Below are 21,367 nucleotides of genomic sequence, written 5' to 3'. Positions count from 1 at the left end.
CCTTTAATCCCAGCATTCAGAAAGCAGAGGCAGGTGAATCTCTGAATTCAAGGTTGGCTTGGTCTACAGAGCGGGTTCCAGGATAGGGCTTCACAGAAAAATTCTAACTTGAAAAAACAAAACAATAACAAAAATAGCTGTTTATTGTGGGGAGATCTGGTATACACACACACATACATCTATAGGAGGTGTAAGAAACAGAAAAGCACATTGCTACATGTGATTGTTACATTTTGAGCACTAGATGATTAAAGCTTACAAAGTTGCAAGCCAGAAAATAACTTGTCAGCCAGTCTTTTATAATAATTTTGTGTCGAGGGTCAAAACCATTAACAACAAAGCTAAGTAAGCCGTCACTCCTGAAACAACAAGTCACAAGGCTCTAACAGGGTTCAGGTGTTCTGTAGATCAAAATTAGCTTCTATCCACGTGGGATCAAGCAAGGCGGTTACTTCTCAGTTGACAACTGGAAGACAACACTGGAGTGGCTGGGCTTTTACCTACTAGTCTGGTAAACGAGTGAGTTATCATGCTATGGCAGAGGCCTAAGCTTGTTTGCTGAAAGGTTGCCCACTCTCGGTAACCCCTGCAACGTTCACAAAGACAGTTCGGATGAAAAGTCGTAGGGGTCAGCCCTAGCAACTAAACGCTTATACGCCCCCTCGTGCTGCCTGTAGGCTACACCTTCTCAGCCTATTCGTCCCTCTGACTCCTCGGCTTTCCTCGGCTGGCTAGTCCTGTTCGCTCTCCCGAGAACACAGAAGCACACTGGTCTACAGATTGGGTAAAAGGAGCAGAGGCTTAAAACACCAAGACTCTCTCAGCCTTGTCTCAAGATGGCGACGGTGCTGGCCAGCTTCCACCCAGCCCAAGGCCATCTCCCCTTCCCGAAGGTCCCCGCGCCGCTGGCGAATGCGAACTAGAGGGCCCTACAGAGCTGCGATCCGGGCGGGGCCGAGCCCGTCCCCCTCCCACGCACGCGCGACCCCGCCTCGCGTCCCGCCTCCTGACTTGGATCCCTCGCTTGGCTGGGTGGCGCGCGGTGTCTGTCGGGATACTCGGTCCGCCCACCTAGTCATCTAGTCTAGTGCTGCGTTCGCGAGATCCGTGTTTCTCCCAAGATGGTGGCGTTTCTCTCTGGGTGACTATAGGAGAAGACAGGGCCTCTCGTCTTCGCCAGCACCTAGCCGCCCCTCCTGCGCTTGCTCGCGCACCCGGCCACGCAGCTTTTCACTGCCTCATCACGCCTCTCCTCTGTCGACCTGTCGCGGACGGTGGCGCCTCCTTCTGCTTCTCTTCGGAGTTGCTCGCCGCCCTCGCCCCCCACTGTGGATAGATCGCGGCAGCAGCCGTTCTGCACCGACTTCACGGTTGCCCAGGCGCCTGGCCTCCTGGCCTCAGTTTCCTAAGAAGCGCGGGTCCCGCATGAGACCCGGCGGTGGCGCCAGCGAAAGGGAACGAGGCGGTGGCGGGCGGAGGCGGCGGACGAGGGCAACAAGGACCAGTTAGGCGGCCACAGCTGGAAGGGCCGCAGCCCACGCGCGGGGGCGAGGACAGGTCAGTGCTGCTGCGGCCGTGGCCTGCCCGGCGCGCTCCCTCTGGTCTGTACCTCCGATCCCCTCGTCACCCTCCGGGCCGCGCTGACAGGGTAGGCGCCTGGGCCCTCACCCGCCTCCGTGAGCGAGTGCTTGGGGCGCGTGGTCTGGAGGGGCCGGTGCCAGGACTAGGCCCTGGTGGCTGCCGCTGCTGCAGCCTTAACTGTCAGTGCTGGCTGGGCGCAGGAGGGAGGGTTTTGTCACCCGCGGGGACCCGAGTGGGCCCGGGGTGGGGCGGACGTGCAAGACGTCGAGATTGGGGCCTCATCAAAGCAGGGATCGGAGAGCCAGCCGTGGCTTCAGGCTGCGAAAGGCAGGCCTTTTCCTCCAAAGGGGCGCTTTGGTGGGGAAGACATATTTAGGTGTTTGCTTAGTGGGTTGGGGTATTAGGGGTGGATTGGAAGGAAGACGGATGAAGCGGCACCTCAAGCCCAAGGATCGCTCTCTGGTTTTATTCGTGTGATGCTTCTGGTAGGATTCAGTATTTGAACGTGAGTTACTGGATTTCTCAGAAACTGCTGTGTTAATTTTAAATGCAAACCTGTAAGCAGTTGGCTTCCTCCTCGTCTCCCCTCCCCCTTTTCAGTTGAGAAGATGAAAAGGACGTTTTCCCCATTTTGATGCGGAGGCTTTTTGTTGGAAGAATCAGAGTTGAATGAGCTATAATTGCGTTAGCCTTAAAAATCGAAAATATAATTTTAATAAGATTTTTTCAGCCATGGAATCCTCCAAAGACAATTTTACGTCATTTTTTATGTCTTTTGAGCATGCTAAAATAGAACAGTACACTATGTCTATGGGATTGTATTAAGTAGCTAGTGTACTGTTGCAAATGTTAACTAATTAGTATATGGGATGTGTGATCCACAATTATCTTACATCCTGAAGGATATTCATATAACCCATGGTTTTCGGGGAAGCAGCAGATTATGTTAAAATGTTTTAGAGAGGGAAGTGCGTTTGAAATAAAGATGGCCTGAACTTTAAGAAATACAGCTATTAAAAAGCTAAATATCAAAGACCCAGTAAATGTTGTTGAATAAATTGGACAAGTGACATGACAAGTGTTTTTTTTTTCACACCTCCGATTAGTGATTACTCTTACTTATCTTTTTAGTAAATCATGTAAATTTAGAATTTAGGAGAGATAAAAGGAAAATTTTGTCGTGTTATGTATGACAGAAACTGCTTTAGTATTAAATTCTCCTTTTAAATAGAATCTGCTTACTCTACTTTTAAGGAAATGAATACTGCATCTGTATTGCTGATAAGCCTAAGGATGACTGTAAATCCATAAATAATTAGCATTACAAAAAAGCTGTGTATAAAAATAAGAACTTAAACAATTTGCAGTCTGTATTTTAAGAAAGATACAGCAGATAATAGAGATGACTTGTAGCTTTGTTTTCAAAATCAGAATGTAAGCTGTGAAATATTTGTGTCAATATTTACCTTGCATTGGTGTATTGTGGAGTGGTGTACACATACTTCTTTCGATGTTTCTCCTCTTATACCCGAGGAGCTTAAATTTTGAGTTTAGAAAATTCCTTTTGCATGCAGGTTTTGGTGGCTTTTTTTAATCCCTGAAATAGCCACCATCATCCCCCCCCCCTTTTTTTTTTTTTTGAAGAAAGGGTCTTATGGTATACTGCTGTTACTCTCCTCTTGGCTTTGTCTCCAAGGTTCTGTGATTAAAAATGTATACTACCAGAACTGGCTACTTGCCCTTTTTATGGCTTTAAACAGAAAATGTGATTTCTACCTGAGACAAAACTCATTCTATTTGATTAGTTTTTTAACATTGCATTTATTAGGTATCTATAATGTCTCTGACATGTAAATTTTATTCAATTTTACTTCCTAAACATTTATGTCAATCTGTTTTCCTTCAAATAATTGCTGTAATAATTGTTTCTCTCAATTTTTATGAACATTTTTCTTTTTAATTGTCCATAGCCATTTTTTTTTCTGTTCAAGAGCTTAAGATGATCTTTTCAAATGTCTTTTAAAAAATTATCATTCTTTCTACTTAGGTTTATGTTTGCTATTAATGATAACACTACTGTTAATGGATTTATATTACATATATATGCAGCTATTAAAAACATCAGTGTTCTGACTTTTGTAACTGGAGATGAGTTTTAAGAGGTGGTCTTTTAAGTACTTTCAAGTGTGAAGAACATGTGCCAGAGCAGAGGGTCATATAAAAATAGTCTTTAAAGTCTTTGATGTTCTCTTCATAAATGTTTAGGATAATAGAGTTTTGGTTTTGACAGTTTTTTCTTTCTTACTGATAACAATGAAGACAATGTTATGTTAGGCATGATGTCTAACATCTGTAAACCCAACAATTGAGAGGCTGAGGAAGGATCGTGGCAAGGTCTAGGCCAGCCTAGACTAAGATGTGAGAACTTTGTCTCAAAAAAGTTATCAGAGATGTGATAGGGTGTATAATCAAAAAGCTTGTTTTCCTTTAATTTAATTTTATATTAATAAAAATTGTATTGTTATTTATTTATTTATTTATTTATTTATTTATTGGAGGCAGGGTTTCTTTGTGTAGCTGTGGCTGTCCTGGAGCTAGCTGTATTTAACAGGCTGGCCTCAAACTCACAAAAGATCCACCTGCTTTTGCCTCCCCAGTGCTGGGATTACAGCTGTGGCTACCACCACCCAGCCTGGAAATAGCTTTGTAGTTAGAGCTTGATTTCATTTTCGATAAGACATGGTTTTATCTATAAACAGGGTGGTGAAGATATTCCAGATTTGTGAGAATTAAAGACTGTAAAGTGCCTAGTAATCTTTCAGTTTTATCTTAGAAGATAAAATTCTTACCCAGTTTTTCTGAAAATCTTATAGCACCTTATATATAGAGGTTTATAGCCCGTAATCTGTTCTGTTGTTTTCTTTCTCATTATAAACTCAGTGCAAGGCTTTATATTGTTTAATCAGAAACTTTTTCCAGAAGCCTTACGTTCTGTTCAGCCTATTTATAAAATACCAAAGTACTGGTCTACACTCCCCCAGCCCCGTCAAAGAAAATATATGTCACAGTTATGGACACTGAGAAAAGTCTTAAGATCAAAGCTAATCTTCATTGTAAATTTGAGTAGTGTTAGGACTAGGGGCTGAACCTAGGGCCTCTCAAGTTCTAGGAACTGCTCTACCAGTTCTTAGATGTCTGTACTCATTCTAGCTCAGGCAGACCTTGAACTGGGAGTCCTGCCTCCTTCCATAGTAGCTGTGATTGCAGGCCTGTACCACCATGTTTGGGTTGACTTGTGTCTCTGTGTATCTGTCTGTCTCTGTTTATTAGTTGTTTGTTTGTTTGTTTTAAGATTATTTTGTATGTGAGTGCACATGGGTATGGTGTCTGGGGTGAGAAGAGAGTGTTGGGACTGCTGTGACTGGGATTACAGACAGTTAGCTGCAATGTGGGCTCTGGAAATTGAACGCAGGTTCTCTGGAAAAGCAACAAGTACTTTTAATTTAACTTTTCAGTCATCTCTCCAGCCCTCCCTCCATTTCCCTCCCCTTCCCCTCTTTTGTCTTTTTCCCCTCCCCCCTTCCCTTTCTTGTGACAGAGTCTCTAATTAGCCTCTGAAGCTAGCTAAATAGGCAAAGTTGGCCTCCAACTCAAAGAGCCACCTGCCTGTGATAAGATTAAGACATAGGGTCTTTTAAAATAAGGGCATGGCTCTCTTTCATCAATGTAGATCCTCCTAAAAGTCCCACTTGTAATTTCAGCACCTCAGATTTTAGGCTTTTAAAGAAATTTTAGGGGGGTGCAAAGATTCAAATCATATCGTGGAGTATATTTGAAATAGTTATTGATATCAGCTAACATTTCTGAGGCTGCTTTGAATTCTGTGAGCTGGCCTGGGTTATAAGGGTTAAAAAAAAACCCAAGAAAATATCTATGATTTGGAAATTGATAGGTTAGTTATTTATTGCATATAACACTCTTATTTTTTAATGCGATATCCTGTTATGTTATAGAACTTATTTGTCTATGCCCCTTCAGCTTTAGGACAGTTCTGTAAACTTAGTACCCCTTAACCTCTCAGCTATAATTGTAAAGGGTACTGTTGGTATCCTTTTTTGGGAGTAATGGTAACAGTCCAAGTATATGTGTTCATGTCTGTCATGCAGCCCATCAATATCCTATTCATAGTACACATGCACGTGTGGTATATAAAAAATAAAATAGATTTAGTCTGGTATACCACTCAGCCTGTTCGGAGACTCATTTTTTGGAGAGTGATTACAATTCTGACTTTCAATAATAAGAGTCAGAGATGTTATAAAACTAAATACTCCTCTACTTGAGATCAGCTACTGTATTCATTCTTTTTTTAATACATGAAGAAATTTAAGTTTTAAAATGGTTTTCCTAAGTTCATCTAAAGCCAGAATTAGTTTGGAGTCTCTGGCTCCTAGGTCAGGGTTCTATTTTATTGGCAGATATTTGACCCTATTTTTTCAGAAGAATAGCTACACTTATTTTGGAATTACCAATTCACTTTTATGGAGTTACGTATTTTTATACTATTAATAAAAGATTATAAGATAGCACAGGATTTTATTCTTTTGAATAAAAGATGTGAAATAAATTTTATTAAGTAGTAATACTATTATTTTTCTCTACTTTTTCCAAACATGAAAATGTTTGAAATACTTGAAGACTCTTTATTCCTTCTTAATAATAAATCAAATTTATTCTTATGTTTTCATTTAATTTCAAAATACTAGTTATAGTTTCTTGATTTCAGTTGTCTATAACAGTTAAATTAACTGAATAGGAATTTGGAAAGGTTATAAGTATTGGGCCTGTCTATAAATGAAATAGTTAACTTATTCCTAGGTTTTACCTGAAGCCATGGAACAAATTAGTGGTTCAGAATTTCAGTGATTTAGGAAATAAAACAACTTTAGGATTATTGAAATGGAGTAAAGAATGCACTACTTTTATTGCCAGAAGTTGTTGCTCTCCTAACTTCTGTCTTGAGCTAGAGTGAACTAAAAAGGAGCAGGCCATTTATCTTTCTAAGGCCTTGTTAATCATATTAAAGTGGTACTGCCTTCTTGTTACAGAAGATTATGCTGTGCATATGTGATACTTCTTGAACGTTGATTGATACTGTATAAAGAAAGTAACTTGCCCAGGAAATTTGTAGGAGAAAGGATGATGGAATACAATTTTATTGTTTTCTGTTAACATGGCTACTAAGCCTTTTAAAGAAACATCTGGGAATATTTTATTTTATTTTTGTTTATTTGAGACAGAGGTTCCTCAGTCCATGTTAGCTTGGAACTGACTGGAAGAGTAAACTTGAACTCCTGGTCTTTCTACCTCTTTTGTGTGCTGGGATTGCAGATGTGTATCTCCTTTACAGCTGTAAATGTAATGTGTATCTTCATTTACAGTATATGAATTTGTTTGGTATTTGATAACTCCATTTCAATAAGCCTAGGTTGTTCCTAAACCACTGAAATTCTGAAGCACTTATTCTATGGCTTCAAATAAAACATAGAAATAAGTATTGTACATTTAACATGAACGATAGCTCTTAATTGTTAGTGATAAGTTATTTGCAAAGCTGAATTCTTTGTCTTTTGCTCTACTTGACCTGTTTATTAGTTAAATGAATTGCAAGTGAATCAGTTATGAGAATGACTTATGGGGCAGGCTTTTGGGCCATAGTACCATACTTAGGCTTATTCTTGCAGGTCAGTTTTTGCAAATCTGAGTAGGAGCGTCACTAAGAAATTGCATCAGGTTTGTGAAAGAGAATCCTATGTAAATCTTGCTGAAGCTGGCATCTTTATTTGAAGTGAAACCAGAGAAGTAGTATATAGGTTCTGAACATTTTTTACATGAGCAGAATAAAATTTTCCTTACATATTTGTTGTCTGTTTTGTGTGAATTATGTTGTTACTCTTAGCAGCTCAGTGCATTTGCATTTCAGAAGTTGGTCTTCTTTACCTGTCAGCATCATTTGAGCAGTATAGGACAGATGTAATTAATTTGACAGGAGTCAGACATTTTTAAAAAACCTTTTCAATTTTAGTTTTGCATTGTTGGGGATAGAATGCTGGGCCTTGCTACCTAGCAGTGAGCTACATTCCCAGGTTGAAAAAAAAAAAACACTTTGAAAAAAAATATGGAGCCTTATAGATCTTTTTTTGAATGGTGATGGGGTATGTGGGTGGGTCCCTCCCTGAATGGTGGTGGCTGTGGCCACAGTAGTGGTGGTAGCATAGGCAGCAGCCGCAGCAGTAGTAGTTAATAATACCCAAGCTAGACTGAATCTGGCCATGTAGTCTAGGCTGCTTTTGAATTCTAGGTCTTTGGCCCAAGTGCTGGGACACTTTTTAGTTCTTGTTGGTTTTGTGTATGTGTATGTGTGCATATATATATATATATATATATATATATATATATATATATATATATATTTTTTAAAGACAGGGTCATGTAGTCCATGCTGGTCTTAATTTCTTTGTAGTTGAAGATGACCTCACCTACATATACTTTGGACTATACTGTTCTAGTGCTGGGATTATGAGTGTGAACCTTTATTTTTTGTGTCCAGTGCATACATGATCAATTCAAAATGTTCTTCTGGACATTTAAAGCAAGCAGTTTGGCACATAAATTACACAGCTGTGACATGACTGTCAGTGTTGTACTTTTCTGAACAGTGCTTTAATATGATAAAAAGTTTTTTTTTTTTTTAAAAAAAAACCCCTGTTTTGTTTTTTATTTTTGTTTTTAATAAAAGATACTTATTCACTTCAAACTTCTAATGGACTTTCTGATGTGGGAAAGTAGTCTTCGAGATGCCATTGTGGATTAAACCATGGACATAATTCATTTAGTTTTATAATCTGTAATGTAAAATAAATGCTGATACCTCTAGTTAAATATAGAAGACATGGACAATATACAGGATAATATAACAAACCAACCACGTAATGTACCATTTAGTATGAACAAACTATATTTTGTTATTTCCTTGAACTCTTGTCTTTTCTGAAACACATCCCCTGTTTTCTTTAGTTGATACCACTGCAAGCATTTCTTCTCATTATAGTTTCATCACTCTACATAGTATCAGGTGTGAATCATGCTGCAGTTTTTTTGGAAAGGAAAAGATGAAATGACTTTTTTTTTTTAAATAAAGCCTAGTGTATCATAAGGGGAAGTAGAGTATTTCTAATTTATTACTATTTTCCCCCTTAAGATTTCTGTTAATTATGTCCCTCTGTGTAGATATATTTGCTAAGCATACAATATGCCAAAAAATAAGGATAATTAACATTTGCCTTTGTTAAATATGTTTTTATTTGGTAATTTAACATGTTCTTTTGAGTACCTGTTGTATATTATGTGTACAAATAGATAAATCTTATTTTGGATAAAGACTTATTAGAGAATGTGTTTTTGTCCTCACTTTTGAAGTGAGCTGACTTTGTATCATGTATTACTATTAGAAAATAAACTAAGAAAAATCTAAATCCTTAGTTTCAAAGAAATGAAATTTCTCTACTTCTGAATGCTGTTCCATTCTCCATCCTTTCTGTTACTGCTTTTCACTGATTCTATAATATAGGACAGGTTTGTAGACTGGGGATGGGAATAAGAGCTTAAATAAAAGTTTAGGAACTTAAAGGAGAATACACTTTCCTCCACAGATTGGACTGTATAATTTTAAAATAAGAACCCTTATGCATAGTAGGATAACTGAGCTAATATTAGTCTTTTATCTGTACTTCATATATGTATAATTACTGGCAAGTATATTATGTTTCATGTTACTTTGAAAAAGAAAGATTTTTTTTTTGGTCTAATTTAACTTTGTATCGATCATCTTTCTACCCCATTCTGAAAAATTCTCTTACTCCATTTTTTGAGTTAAATAAAACACAGGGAAGAGGTGAACTGAAAAACAGATACATTTTTGTAGCAGAATATGCAAATAACCAATTGAAATCAGATGTCTATTCCTATACTGAAGAGTCTGGGAAAACAGTAAATGTTTATTTGTGTACACATTTTGTATTCTGTATCCTTTGCTCCCTTTTTCCATCATTCCCTCCTCTTCTCTTTTTTCCCTCTCTCCATCCTTTTGTCTCCCAATTCTTTTCTCTCGCTGTTCTCTCCCCTTCGTCCTCTTCCCTTCTGGAAATACAGAGATTTGTAAATGCTGGAATGAATGAACTACTTCTTTCTAGATTGTTCAAGTCTGGGTTGGGATAACTGCTATAGGCTCTTGAAATGTATATGTATGATAATGCATCATTCTCTAGGCTTGAGAATTTAGAGATAAGCAGAATTAAGCAGTACTAGATCAGCCTGGACAATGAACAAAAACCTTCTGAAGCCTCTTTTTCATTGTTAATATGCCTGTGCTGAATTTAACAAGGCATCTTATTAGGATATTTTTCATAAATTGGGACAGTTGTGTCACGGAATTCTGCATAGTCTCAGGGTTTTGTTTTTAGCTTAGACATTATATATTCAGATTGTTTGCTTATTAACACATTTATAAAATACTTAAAGTATTTAATAATACACGAATAACTACTTACTTAACACCCAGGAATATAAATGATGCCAGGTTTGATTTTGTTTTGGAAACTTAATCCTTTCCTCCAAGTCCTAATACCCTCTCTTTTTACCCATATAAGAGGTTTCTTGAGGTTCTTGAATATCTCCTGTTTTGTACTTAAATATGACCTTTGCTCACTGGTATCATGCTTAAGAATTTATAGATATGTCTCATACATACATACCATCAGTTTATGTGGTCTTTTTTTTTTTATTTTATGTGTTTTCTCTGTTACGTTTTTGAGATGTGTATGTTAACACATTTAGATCTTTGTGGTATTATGGTATATGGATAACTAAATCGTATTGTATCCCACTGCTTATGAATATTTTGGATGGCTTCCTATATTGATCTTATGAGTAATGCTACAGAGATCATTTTTATACTTCTTTCTTAAAAGGTTTTCTTTAAAGAAAATTAAAGAAATGAAGTTATTAGAGAATAGGATATCTTTAACTTGATTAGATGTGGCAAATTTTATGTATATTAGATTTGCCAACACATACTATATCAGCAGTGAATGAACATTTTTGTTTCTAGCATCTTTTACTAGTACTTGGAGTAGTTAGATTTTAAATAATGATATCAAATGGCATCTTATTTTGTGTTTGCTTTAACTCTGAGTGGTTGGTAAAATGATAGGAGTTTTATGATTTATTTTCTACATGTTTCAATTTAACAAATTTAATTAATTTTTTTAAAGTACTGGTGTTTGAAATTGAGGGCCTGCTGTATGCTAAGCAGTTTTCTCTGTGTTTTATAATTTATAGAAAAAAATGTAGAAAAAAAGAAATTGTACAAGGTTTGTGTTGACAAGGACCTTGAAAACCATCTTTACAAATTTTTATTTTTTTATGGCTGATTATCTGTTCAGTCATCAGTATATGGGCTTTGGTATGCTTTCAATTTGGGTATTTTGTGCATGTGTGTGTGTGTGTGTGTGTGTCTGTGTGTCTGTGTATTTGTTCAGCTTTTGTTGTGAATATACGGCATTCTCTTGATTATATGTATAGGTGTGTGAGTTGGTTGGGACATATGGTAACTGTTTAAAACTAAAGGCATTTTTCAACTTTTCTCAAAGTGGCTATATATGTATATTTCTTTGAAATAATTTTACTAGTAATGTGTGAAGGTTCTGATCTTTCTCATATTTTTTTTTTATGTGAGAGAGATATGATCAAATTCTAATTTCTAGGAGGATAGTTCTGTCAAATATATATAAGAAGGAAACTAGGTAAAATAACTAAGCTCTGTACCACAACAATCTTAGTAACCATGTCAGGAAAAGAAGAAATGAATTCTTTCCTTAAAGATGAAATATTACAAAAAAAGAATTTTAAAGCTAATATTTCCAGGCCTGACTTTGAGCTAGAATGGTTTGTAAGGAAAGGGACATGGATAGTCTTTTGAAACAATTTGAAGTTTCTTTGCCTTGCATTTACATAACCACTCAAGTTTTTTTCTTTTATGAGCTGCTTTACTCTATAAACCTCTTAAAACATTTAGTATAAAAATTAATGACATATTTTCTTAATGTTTTGTCTAGTCTGAACGAAAGGGTATACTAGCAAGGTTTGGTTACACATAATTTTACATGTTGTGATGGAGAGATTTTAAGATTTATTTAGTGGCAGAAAAAGGCCACTAAAGAATTATTAGGGATAGTGTTGGATTTGTGGGGAGATTCCTCAGGTAGAATTAGTTAGCAGTGAGTCAGCAATATTATACTTGGTAGGAGAGAGTCTACAATATTAATAGAACTTTTCTGATTTGAGTCATTGGAATGAGAATCCTACTATTATGCCACAGGATTTATTAGTATGTGATAAATCTTATCTTTGTGGAGACCATGGTGTTTTTAGCTACCAAAATTTTTTTTGTTTTTTGTTTTTGTTTTTTACACTCAAAATCAAATTGATGTCTGTTGAATGAAGAATTTGAAGACTTGCAAATAGTGGTTAGGTTAAATGGAAATAGGGGAAGAAGAAGAATTTTCTTTCTGTTAGGACAATGAGATTGCTGACATACAAATATATAGAATAGAATGTTTTGGGTGTGTGTATGTGAGTGTGTGAGGATAATTGATATTTAAAAAGATTTTTAAAAATTACTTTAGATGCTGAGATATTCAAATAGTGTTATTATACCTTTGATAATTTGGAGCTGGAAGTTATAATGCCAAAGATAGGGTCTTAAAAGTAGGTGTGTTTGTGATATAAAGTACAGAGGTAAAATGGAATGTATGCATCACTTGAAGTGTGTTCAAAATACAAATTCATGTACTTCAATTGACCTCAATCAGAATTACTACAGAGAAGCCTGTATCTGTCTATCTGACTGTCTGACTGTCTGTCTTCTGTCTTGTCTTCTCTCTCTCTCTCTCTCTCTCTCTCTCTCTCTCTCTCTCTCTCTCTTTCTTTCTTTCTTAAGACAGGTTCTCATATTGTTTAGGCTATTCTAGAATTTAATACATAGCCAAGTCTGTCTTTGAATTTCTGGTCCTCTTGCTTCTACCTCCTCAGTACTGACATTATGGTTGTACTTCACCATACTTGCATAGTGGGTATAATGGATTTCCTCAAGTGATTTTGTAGAGTTAAAACTCAGTTCTCTAAACTCACAGTGTTTATTGGTTTTATTTAAAATAGTTAATGCAAGGCTGGGTGTGGTTGTACACACCTTGAATCCCAGCATTTAGGAGACAGAATCAGGCAATTCCTATGAATTAAAGCCTGGCCTAGACTACATAGCAAGTTTCTGACTAGCTAAGTTTATGTAGTGAGATCATCTCAAGTCAGTCCATCTATCAATTTATTAATCTGTTTGTCTGTCTGTCCATCCATCGATTCATGCATCCTTCATTTATCCATCCATTTGCCTATCCTTCCTTCTTACCCAACCACTTACCCACCTACTTACCTATAAATAATAGGCAGATATGTTTATGTTGTAGTTACTTAATCCATGGGATTAGGTTTTCTCATTATGACAAAATAAGATTAAAAGACATTAAAGGCTGAAAAATACTCAGACAAATTATAAATGAACTATGAACCCAGGTTTAAAACCATGGGAGAGCTTGTTTTTAAGATTTGTAGTAAGTTTGTTGTTATTGTTTATTTGTAAAGAGTTGTGATAGACATGGAATGATTTAATTGAGTAATGGGGCCCTGTTATGTGTCAGGAAAGTATATTTTTTTTAGTACATTTTCTCTAATTCAACAACTTAACACACCGGAGAGACTGAAAGGTCAAAGGTCTTAGCCATGGTTACAACTCCAGAAGGTTTTATACAGAAGTTTTGCATATAGAGATTAACTGATAGCGTAATTACTAAAGGGATTTAAGATATGTGAACAATTTTAATATATTTTCAGCTCATTTGTAAGGAGGCTAAGGGATTGAGGAGCGTAACTCTTTGTACGTGAACATGGAAAACATGACTTTTCTAGTTGGAAAATATTCATATCACAGCCTACATAGCTACCCTGTTACTTCTCTTGGCAATAGGAGTAGGGCAATTTAATTTGTCTTTCAATATATTTTTGGATATAAGCATTATTGAAGATAAATTTGCTTTTATTTTATAATTAAGTTCAGTAATTTTTTTCTGAAGGACTATTCAGTTGTTTATGTTAAAAGAATTGAGTGAGGTGTTTTATGTTTTAGGTTAAAAATCTATAAGAGCCTGATTTTAGAGTTCACCAGCTCCTCAGAAGTTTGCCGAAATATGGTATGTTTCTGTTTTATTTTTTGAAATTCATATTGCATGAATTATTTTAGTATCATGGCTAGCATAATGACAAATGCGTTCAATAAATTTGGGCGCCTGTCATTTTTAAAGGATCATACTAGGTGCTGAGTATGCTACCAGGTAGACTGTGAGGGATATAAGTGGGGAGCTGGAAGAATTTCTGAGAGTTTACTGTATTATGAGACAAAGTAATATGAACAAGAAGATCAAAGAAATAGACTTGGCTGTTAGGATGTGAGTATAAAAAAAGTCTCTTTTATTTGCCAGCATATTATATACAAGGCACTCTTATGATAATGCAGATTAAGGTTTTAATTCTACTTTAAGGTAATTGAGATTTAGAGAGGTTATGTAACTTGTCCAAGATTTCCCAGATAGTAAGTGATCAAGCAGAGAGTGGAATCTTAGAATGTCTTTGGAAACTGTTCAGCTGAACACTGAACCAATAAAGAAGAGGCTAGCAGAGAGTACTTCACTTAGTAATCCTAAGTGTTTCTTTAATGAATTAGTTGAGCTTATTTAAACTGTGTTTTTTTTTTTGTTTGTAAATTAGAAGTTAGATTCATTTCAATATTTATGTAATTCCACATAAGCTATTATTTTAATTAGAAACTAAGGGATCTATTTCATGGACCACATTGTTTCAAGGATGTTTCTTTTCTCCCTTGCTATTTCAGTGATGCCTAGGTTCTTAGTAGGAGAAGATATATAGTTATGATAGGAAAATCTGGGAAACTGAGTTATTTCTAAACAGGAATTATAAATCCTATTTATTGGTATCCCCTAAGTTTGTGTGTGTGTGTACACACAAGCGCGCGTACACACACACACACACACACTCGGGCCAGTTCTAGCAATAATATAGGCTCAAATATTGATGTTTTAATAATTCCTTTAAGATTCTCATATACCTTCCTATTTTACGTTAGGTTCTGATTTCATGCTTTCAGCCATCTTGTTTGTCTGTGCTGTCAGTTTGAGGGTGTTAATTATGAAGGGACTTTCCTCTTCCTAATCTTAGGCTACTACTACTACTACTATTACTTTTTCTTTTTCCTCCTCCTCCTCCTCCTCCTCTTCCTCTTACTCCTTTTCCTCCTCCTCCTCCTCCTCCTCCTTCTCCTCCTCCTCCTCCTCTTCCTCCTCCTCTTCTTCTTCTTCTTCCTCCTCCTCCTCTTTCTTCTCCTCCCTCTTCTCCTCCTCCTCCTCCTCCTTCTTCTCCTTTTTTGTTTTAAGCTCATTCAAATTTGTTCTATGTGTATAGATCATGGAAGAGAATTGGGAAAAACTCATAACAGTATTGGCATTTTGTCAGGATTACAGTGTGATGAAGGGGGCTGTGAAACAAATCAGATTTGTTTAAAATCATATAAGATATGTGAATAATAGGATATACATTTATATTTTGCAGTATTATTTCCTAGAATTGAGTCTGAATGGGATTGAGAATGAATGTTTTCTTATACATCCAAAGGTCTAAAAGTTAGTGTTAGATTATACTACTTAAATATTGTCTCTTTCTCTCTGTTTCTCTCTGTTTCTCTCTGTTTCTCTCTGTTTCTCTCTCTCTCTCTCTCTCTCTCTCTCTCTCTCTCTCTCTCTCTCTCTCTGTGTGTGTGTGTGTGTGTGTGTGTGTGTAACTTTCATCAAGATTTTGCCTGTTTGGCAGATGATTTCTCCCATCAGTTAAAAACTCTTGATACTAAATCAGCCTCATTCTAATTATTACCACAGTCTATAGTCTAAATTTTTGCCCATTTGTATATATTCATAAGACACTGTAAAGCAAATCTAAACTATAGCAGAATTCTATGCTTAGTAGGAAGCTAGCTGATCTGGGTTTTTTGTGCTTAATTACAACATTATTTGCAAAATCTTGGGCAAGTCAGCTAATCACTTTGAGGCTGTTTATTGTTATTCTTAGTGTCTATTTTGATCATGTAGAGCTAAAAAAGTCAGTAGAACATAAGGGTGCTGTTGACTGTTGTATTTTGTGAACCATACAATAATACATTGAAAAGCAGGGATTATTATCTTTATCAGAAATGCCTGGGACCAGATTATGTTTCAGATTTAAGAATTTTTTCAGATTTTGGCATTTCCTATAGATTTTACTGGTCAAACATATCTAATCTGAAAATTCAAAATCAGAAATACTCCTAAATCTAACCCTTTTTGAGTTGCTGCTATGATGATTTAAAGCTTTCTGGATTTTGAGTAGTTTTAACTTCTGGATAGAGAATATACCCCATTTTCTCAAATGAGATCATTAAAAAAAAAAATACCAATATACTGGAAAATAGTTCATAAATGTTTTCCTGTGATAATCTTTTTCTAAAAAATTTTATGTTGATTACTGATTTAAATCTTTGAAGATTATGATTTGAACAATGAATTGGGTTTATGCTAGTGTTCTAACTACAGGTTTGTTTAATTTATTAGAATTATTAAGCCTACGTTCAGAACAAGTTAGCAGCTAGACTGATGTGACAACCTGTTTTTAATCAGTGATTCAAAGCTGTTATCACCCTGATGTCACCGAATGGCCACAGCTTGTAAAAGGTAATTTTGAATGTTATTTTACAGTCTTTTAAAAGGCTGTCACTGTAAAATGAATTATGTGCTATGAAAATGACAAAAATGCATAGGTAGCAGGAATATTGTTAAGAGTAGAGGACCTAAGAACAGAGACATTTCTTCGTGTAACCCCTTTCTCAGATATTTATTATAGTGCCTTTCTTACTTGCCCTTCCACTCGTGAAGAGAAGTAATCATCAAAGACTTGTTGTTCTATATAGGTACATAAGAAAATATTCCTTAAGAAGTTTGAAGATTGGAGTATGGACATTTTAAGAGATATATGGAAAAAATATCTTTTTTTTTTTTTTTTTTTTTTTTTAGACACGGTTTCTCTGTGTAGCCCTGGCTGTCCTGGAACTCACTCTGTAGACCAGGCTGGCCTCAAACTCAGAAATTCGCCTGCCTCTGCCTCCCAAGTGCTGGGATTAAAGGCGTGCGCCACCACCGCCCGGCTATATGGAAAATAAGTAGTATTTTTAATATTTTATGTGACAGAAGTTTAAATGTTTCTCTAGAAATGTTGCACCTTTACTGAAACTAGTTTACTCATTCTCCTAGAGAGTTACAATGGAGTTAAAAGTGCAGCCTTACCTCCTTAAAAGGATGGATTTGCTAGCTCTTGTTTCAGTGTTCAGATTAGTTGGTGTTTTGTGATTACATTTTCTGTGTTTACAGTTAATACCTAAAGTTGATACTTTTAAGACTTTTTCCTCACCAATGTTACTAGGTATGTTTCAGTTTTCAAATTTTGTTTGTTCATTTAATAATATTCTGGCAAACTTTAGGATAACTTGGGTCAGTCTTGCATTGGTAGTGGCTTTATATTTTATTAACTTTTGGTTGGTATATTGAATTTTGTAAAATTAGGAGCATGTACTGAATTCGTATTTTAAATATATTGGCAGTAAAGAAACAGTAAGCTCTTTAATAGCTAAAGAACAGTTTTGGAACTATTAGTAGGTGTTACATATACTTTGAGGTTTGAAAGCTAACTCTAGTTTTAGGATATATTTTGGTAACCTAATTAGAATATTATTAAAATAGTCTGTGAGTAGACATTCAGATGTACGCTATGGTCAAAAAAAGTGTCTGTTGTATTTATATATTTTTCTCTTGACTAAAATAAAACTGTGTTTGATTGGAAGCAGCCTCTGCTATACTGTGTCTAAAAGACCAAGAAGAGAGTAATTTAAGAGTAATAATTTTTGTATTATTTTTATTCTGATCTTCCTGGAGTTTCTTAAATTTGTAGTTTGGCTAAATGGTGTTTAATAACTCATTCTAATATATGTAAATATTAAATAGAAATCTAGTATATTTACAATACTTGATTGGCATTATAATACTGGCATTCACATACTCTTTGTAGCAATCAGAAAATGGGAAAATAGCTGTAGTTGGCCATTTAACAATATGTTTGTTCTATAAGTCATTTTAGAGTCTTGAAACTGCAGTTCTATAATATTCTTTTGAGATATGGTTCTGTTGTTTTTCTCTTATCTTACATTTTCTTGTATAATTTTTTTCCTGTCTTATCATTTTTAACCTCCTCTAAGTTTTTTTCTTCCCTGTTCATTTAGAACATTTTGCTTCCTACCTGTTTAGAAGCTTCTAATTTGGCTTCCTCATTGCTAACAGATTTTTGTTGTTTTGCAAGACAGTTTTATCTCATAGTCTAATAATATATCAGATGTTGGAAAGACACATTCCAAAATGAGTTAGCTAGTGTATGGAGTGCCATCATGTTTTAGCTCTTCTAGACATTTTATATGAGATATAAGTTTGGAAACAATCTTGGAGTGGTTTCTCTCTCTTTCTTTCTTTCTTTCTTTCTTTCTTTCTTTCTTTCTTTCTTTCTTTCTTTCTTTCTTTCTTTCTTTCTTTCTTTCTTTCTTTTTGTTTTTTTGAGACAGGGTTTCTCTGTGTAGTCCTGGCTGTCCTGGACCTCACTCTGTAGACCAGGCTGGCCTCGAACTTGGAAATCTGCCTGCTTCTGCCTCCCAAGAGCTGGGATTAAAGGCGTGTGCCACCACTGCCCAGCTTTGGAGTGGTTTCTTAAGGCTGGTGGAGACCATTATTTCTGAGATATTTGCCTGTTCCTTGGGGAAAGAGGATGGAGAAATTTGAATTTGTTATCACTGCCAATCTACAGTTTTCAGTTCTTATGTAATTTTCTGATAAACAGAAAATATAAATAAACTTCTAAGAAAATCTAAACTATCTGAGCTGTTTGTGTCTGTTTCCTTTCCTTTTTTCCTTTTCCTCTGTGTGTATTACTGACTTGGAATCTAAATGAATTGCAATGAATGTTATTTTGAAAGTCTAGCAAAGAAGTGAAATTTATTTGACACTAAAGAAATGAATACATTAATTTTTAAGATTCTTTATTGTTTTTAAATTTTATGTGTATAAGTGTTTTGTGTGCAGGTATGTACATGTGTACCTGATGCTCACAGAGGCCAGAAGAGGGCATCATATCTGAAACTGGATGGTTGTGAGCAACTGTGTGGGTGCTGACAGGCAAACCTTGATTCCTCTGGGAGCAGCAAGTGCTCTTTAACCAGTGAGCCACTTGTTCATCCCCTAACTTAAGAATCATTGTTAAAAAAACAAAACAAAACAAAAAACAAACAAACTTCCATAACCGTGAGCCAAAATAAGAAAAATAAGAAGTTTTACAAACTTTTTGTTTAAATTGAAAGTCTGAAGTCAGTGATAAAATTACAAATCAAGTCTATAACTTGAAAGTCTAAAGTTAGTAATAAGTTCACAGATCATCTCTGTATACAAACTTGAAAATGTAAATAATCTTTTCTTTCTTAACCTATTTTGGGAATTTATAGCATTAGAAATAGGTATTAAAATTATTTGATCTTAGAACATTGACTCTCTCACAGTAAAGATATATAGGGTAACAGATTTTTTCTTTTCTTTTTGTGAGGCAGTGTCTCACTATGTAGAGCAGTTTGTCCTCAGGCTAAATCCTGGTATAGCATTCTGATGACAGGAATTATAGGAAAGTATTGCTGGAATTTGTTCTTTAACCAGATGATTAGAATAGGGAAAATTGGTTTATGTTCCACCCAATAAAAATAGGATGCCCTTTGGTGTTTTAGATGTATATATTTTCTATATTAGCTAATATATTAAAAATAAAAAAATTAGCAGCTATTAAAACTAAAACTAGCGTACAATTATCTAGCAAATATAATACCCCATATATATGCTGGCAACAGCTAGTTTTTTTTTAGGAAAATATAGTTCCCTTATTGAACCACAGGAATTATGGTTAGAATAGTACATAGCATTTAAATATCATAAAGATTTATAAACACTATTATATTTGAGTTTTAATTGTCTATTGCAGAAACTGGCAGATATTTTTCAAGGAATTTTTTTTATAATGTTTTAGGTTTTGAGGGAAATATGGTCTTTCCTGCAAGTACGTATCCTTGCTTTTTCTGTTGTATGTATAGACAGAGTTTAAATGAATACAACTTTCTCAGTATAATGTAACTTTAAAATAAAGGTGATTGTCCTACACCTTAGTGTGTTTGCTTAGGTTGCAGTTTGAGGACATGTCATTTTCAAGACTATGAAGATCACTTTGTTAATGGTGGCAACCCAACTTAATAGAAAGTAACAGTTTTGTTTTTTAATACATGTTTGACTTTGTAAATAATTATGGCTTATACTTATTTGATATCTAAGTTTAATGATTTTAATTTTATTTTCAAACAAACATTGAGGTTTCTAAAGTTTGTTGCTAAACGTGTTATTACAATCTGATCTGATTTTTTTTTCTTAGTTTTAAGTCTTTTAAAACTCCTTTTCATTAGAATTTAAGTCTTGCTTTCAAATTTATCTTCCTTACTTATATTTCTATACCTTTTTTGGAATTTACTAATATTTGTCCTTAATTACATTTTACAGATCACCAGGAGAACCCCAGTCTGAGGACATTGAAGCTAGCCGAATGTAAGTATAATTTGGTTCAGGTTATTCTGTGTCTTAAGTTGCCCTACACTGTTTTATTTAAAAATGCCTTTCGGGCTTAAAATAAAAATACGTAAAATTGCATTAAAAAAAGAGAAAGAAGGAACAACTTTAAACTATATCTAGAGATTGGAACATACCTACTTGTCGCCTTACCAAATACTTGTAAACCTCTGCAAACCATTAGATGTCTAACGGTAACTAGATGATAACATACATGATTCTGAATTCTTAAGTGTTTTTGTCCCCTTAGCAATTGTGAGTAAATAGCGAAATTAGAGGAAGATTTAACCATCTTAGTGCCTGTTATTAATTTATAACTCATAAAAGCAAGATTGCTTAAATATGACCTTTGTTTACTCTAAATATTAATCATCAGGTCCTGTGTTTTAGGTATAAAGATGCTTGAGACTAAGTTCCTTCCTTCAGAAGGAACAGAATCAGATTTTTCTAATTATTGAGATAGAATTATATTTGGGATACAATGGGAATACAGAGGAGTACCAAATTATGCAAAAGAAATCTAGTTCATAGTAGGAAAATTAGTATAACGGAGTAAAACTAGGTTGAATCCTGAAATGCTACTGGGGATTAAGCAGTTGGATGTTTGAGCAGTGTTCTAGGCCGAGTCATTGTCAAGGTTCTGAAGCAGGACACTTGAGTGCAGGGAGAAGTAGGGAATTGAGATTTTTTAAAAATTTGACAATGAGGAATGAAGAATGAGAATAAGAGTAAATAGAAGGGGACTATAGCAGTGACTTGGTGAATATAGTACTTGCCACGTAAGTATGAAGAAGACTGGAGTAGGAAGCAAGCTGGCTGCTAGG

General features: G+C 35.5%; 1 protein-coding gene across 4 annotated transcripts in view; it reads left to right on the top strand.

Annotated features, from left to right (window-relative positions):
* Positions 1-1,048: 1,048 nt before the first annotated feature.
* Ube3a (ubiquitin protein ligase E3A) overlaps positions 1,049-21,367 on the top strand; it is an 89,026-nt gene continuing 68,707 nt past the window's right edge. The window contains exons 1-4 of one of the 4 annotated variants that reach the window (XM_028785678.1): positions 1,049-1,557; positions 13,880-13,943; positions 16,407-16,526; positions 20,478-20,522. In XM_028785678.1, coding sequence (XP_028641511.1) covers positions 16,507-16,526; positions 20,478-20,522 — 65 coding nt within the window. In that variant the 5' untranslated portion in view covers positions 1,049-1,557; positions 13,880-13,943; positions 16,407-16,506. The remainder of the gene's footprint in view (positions 1,558-13,879; positions 13,944-16,406; positions 16,527-20,477; positions 20,523-21,367) is intronic. The other 3 variants (XM_028785679.1, XM_028785681.1, XM_028785680.1) reach the window with 3 other exon arrangements.

This window comes from Grammomys surdaster, unplaced genomic scaffold (genome assembly GCF_004785775.1).
Source record: "Grammomys surdaster isolate TR1022 unplaced genomic scaffold, NIH_TR_1.0 125311, whole genome shotgun sequence".
Taxonomy (NCBI): Eukaryota; Metazoa; Chordata; class Mammalia; order Rodentia; family Muridae; genus Grammomys; species Grammomys surdaster.
This window is presented reverse-complemented; position numbering and strand designations above follow the sequence as displayed.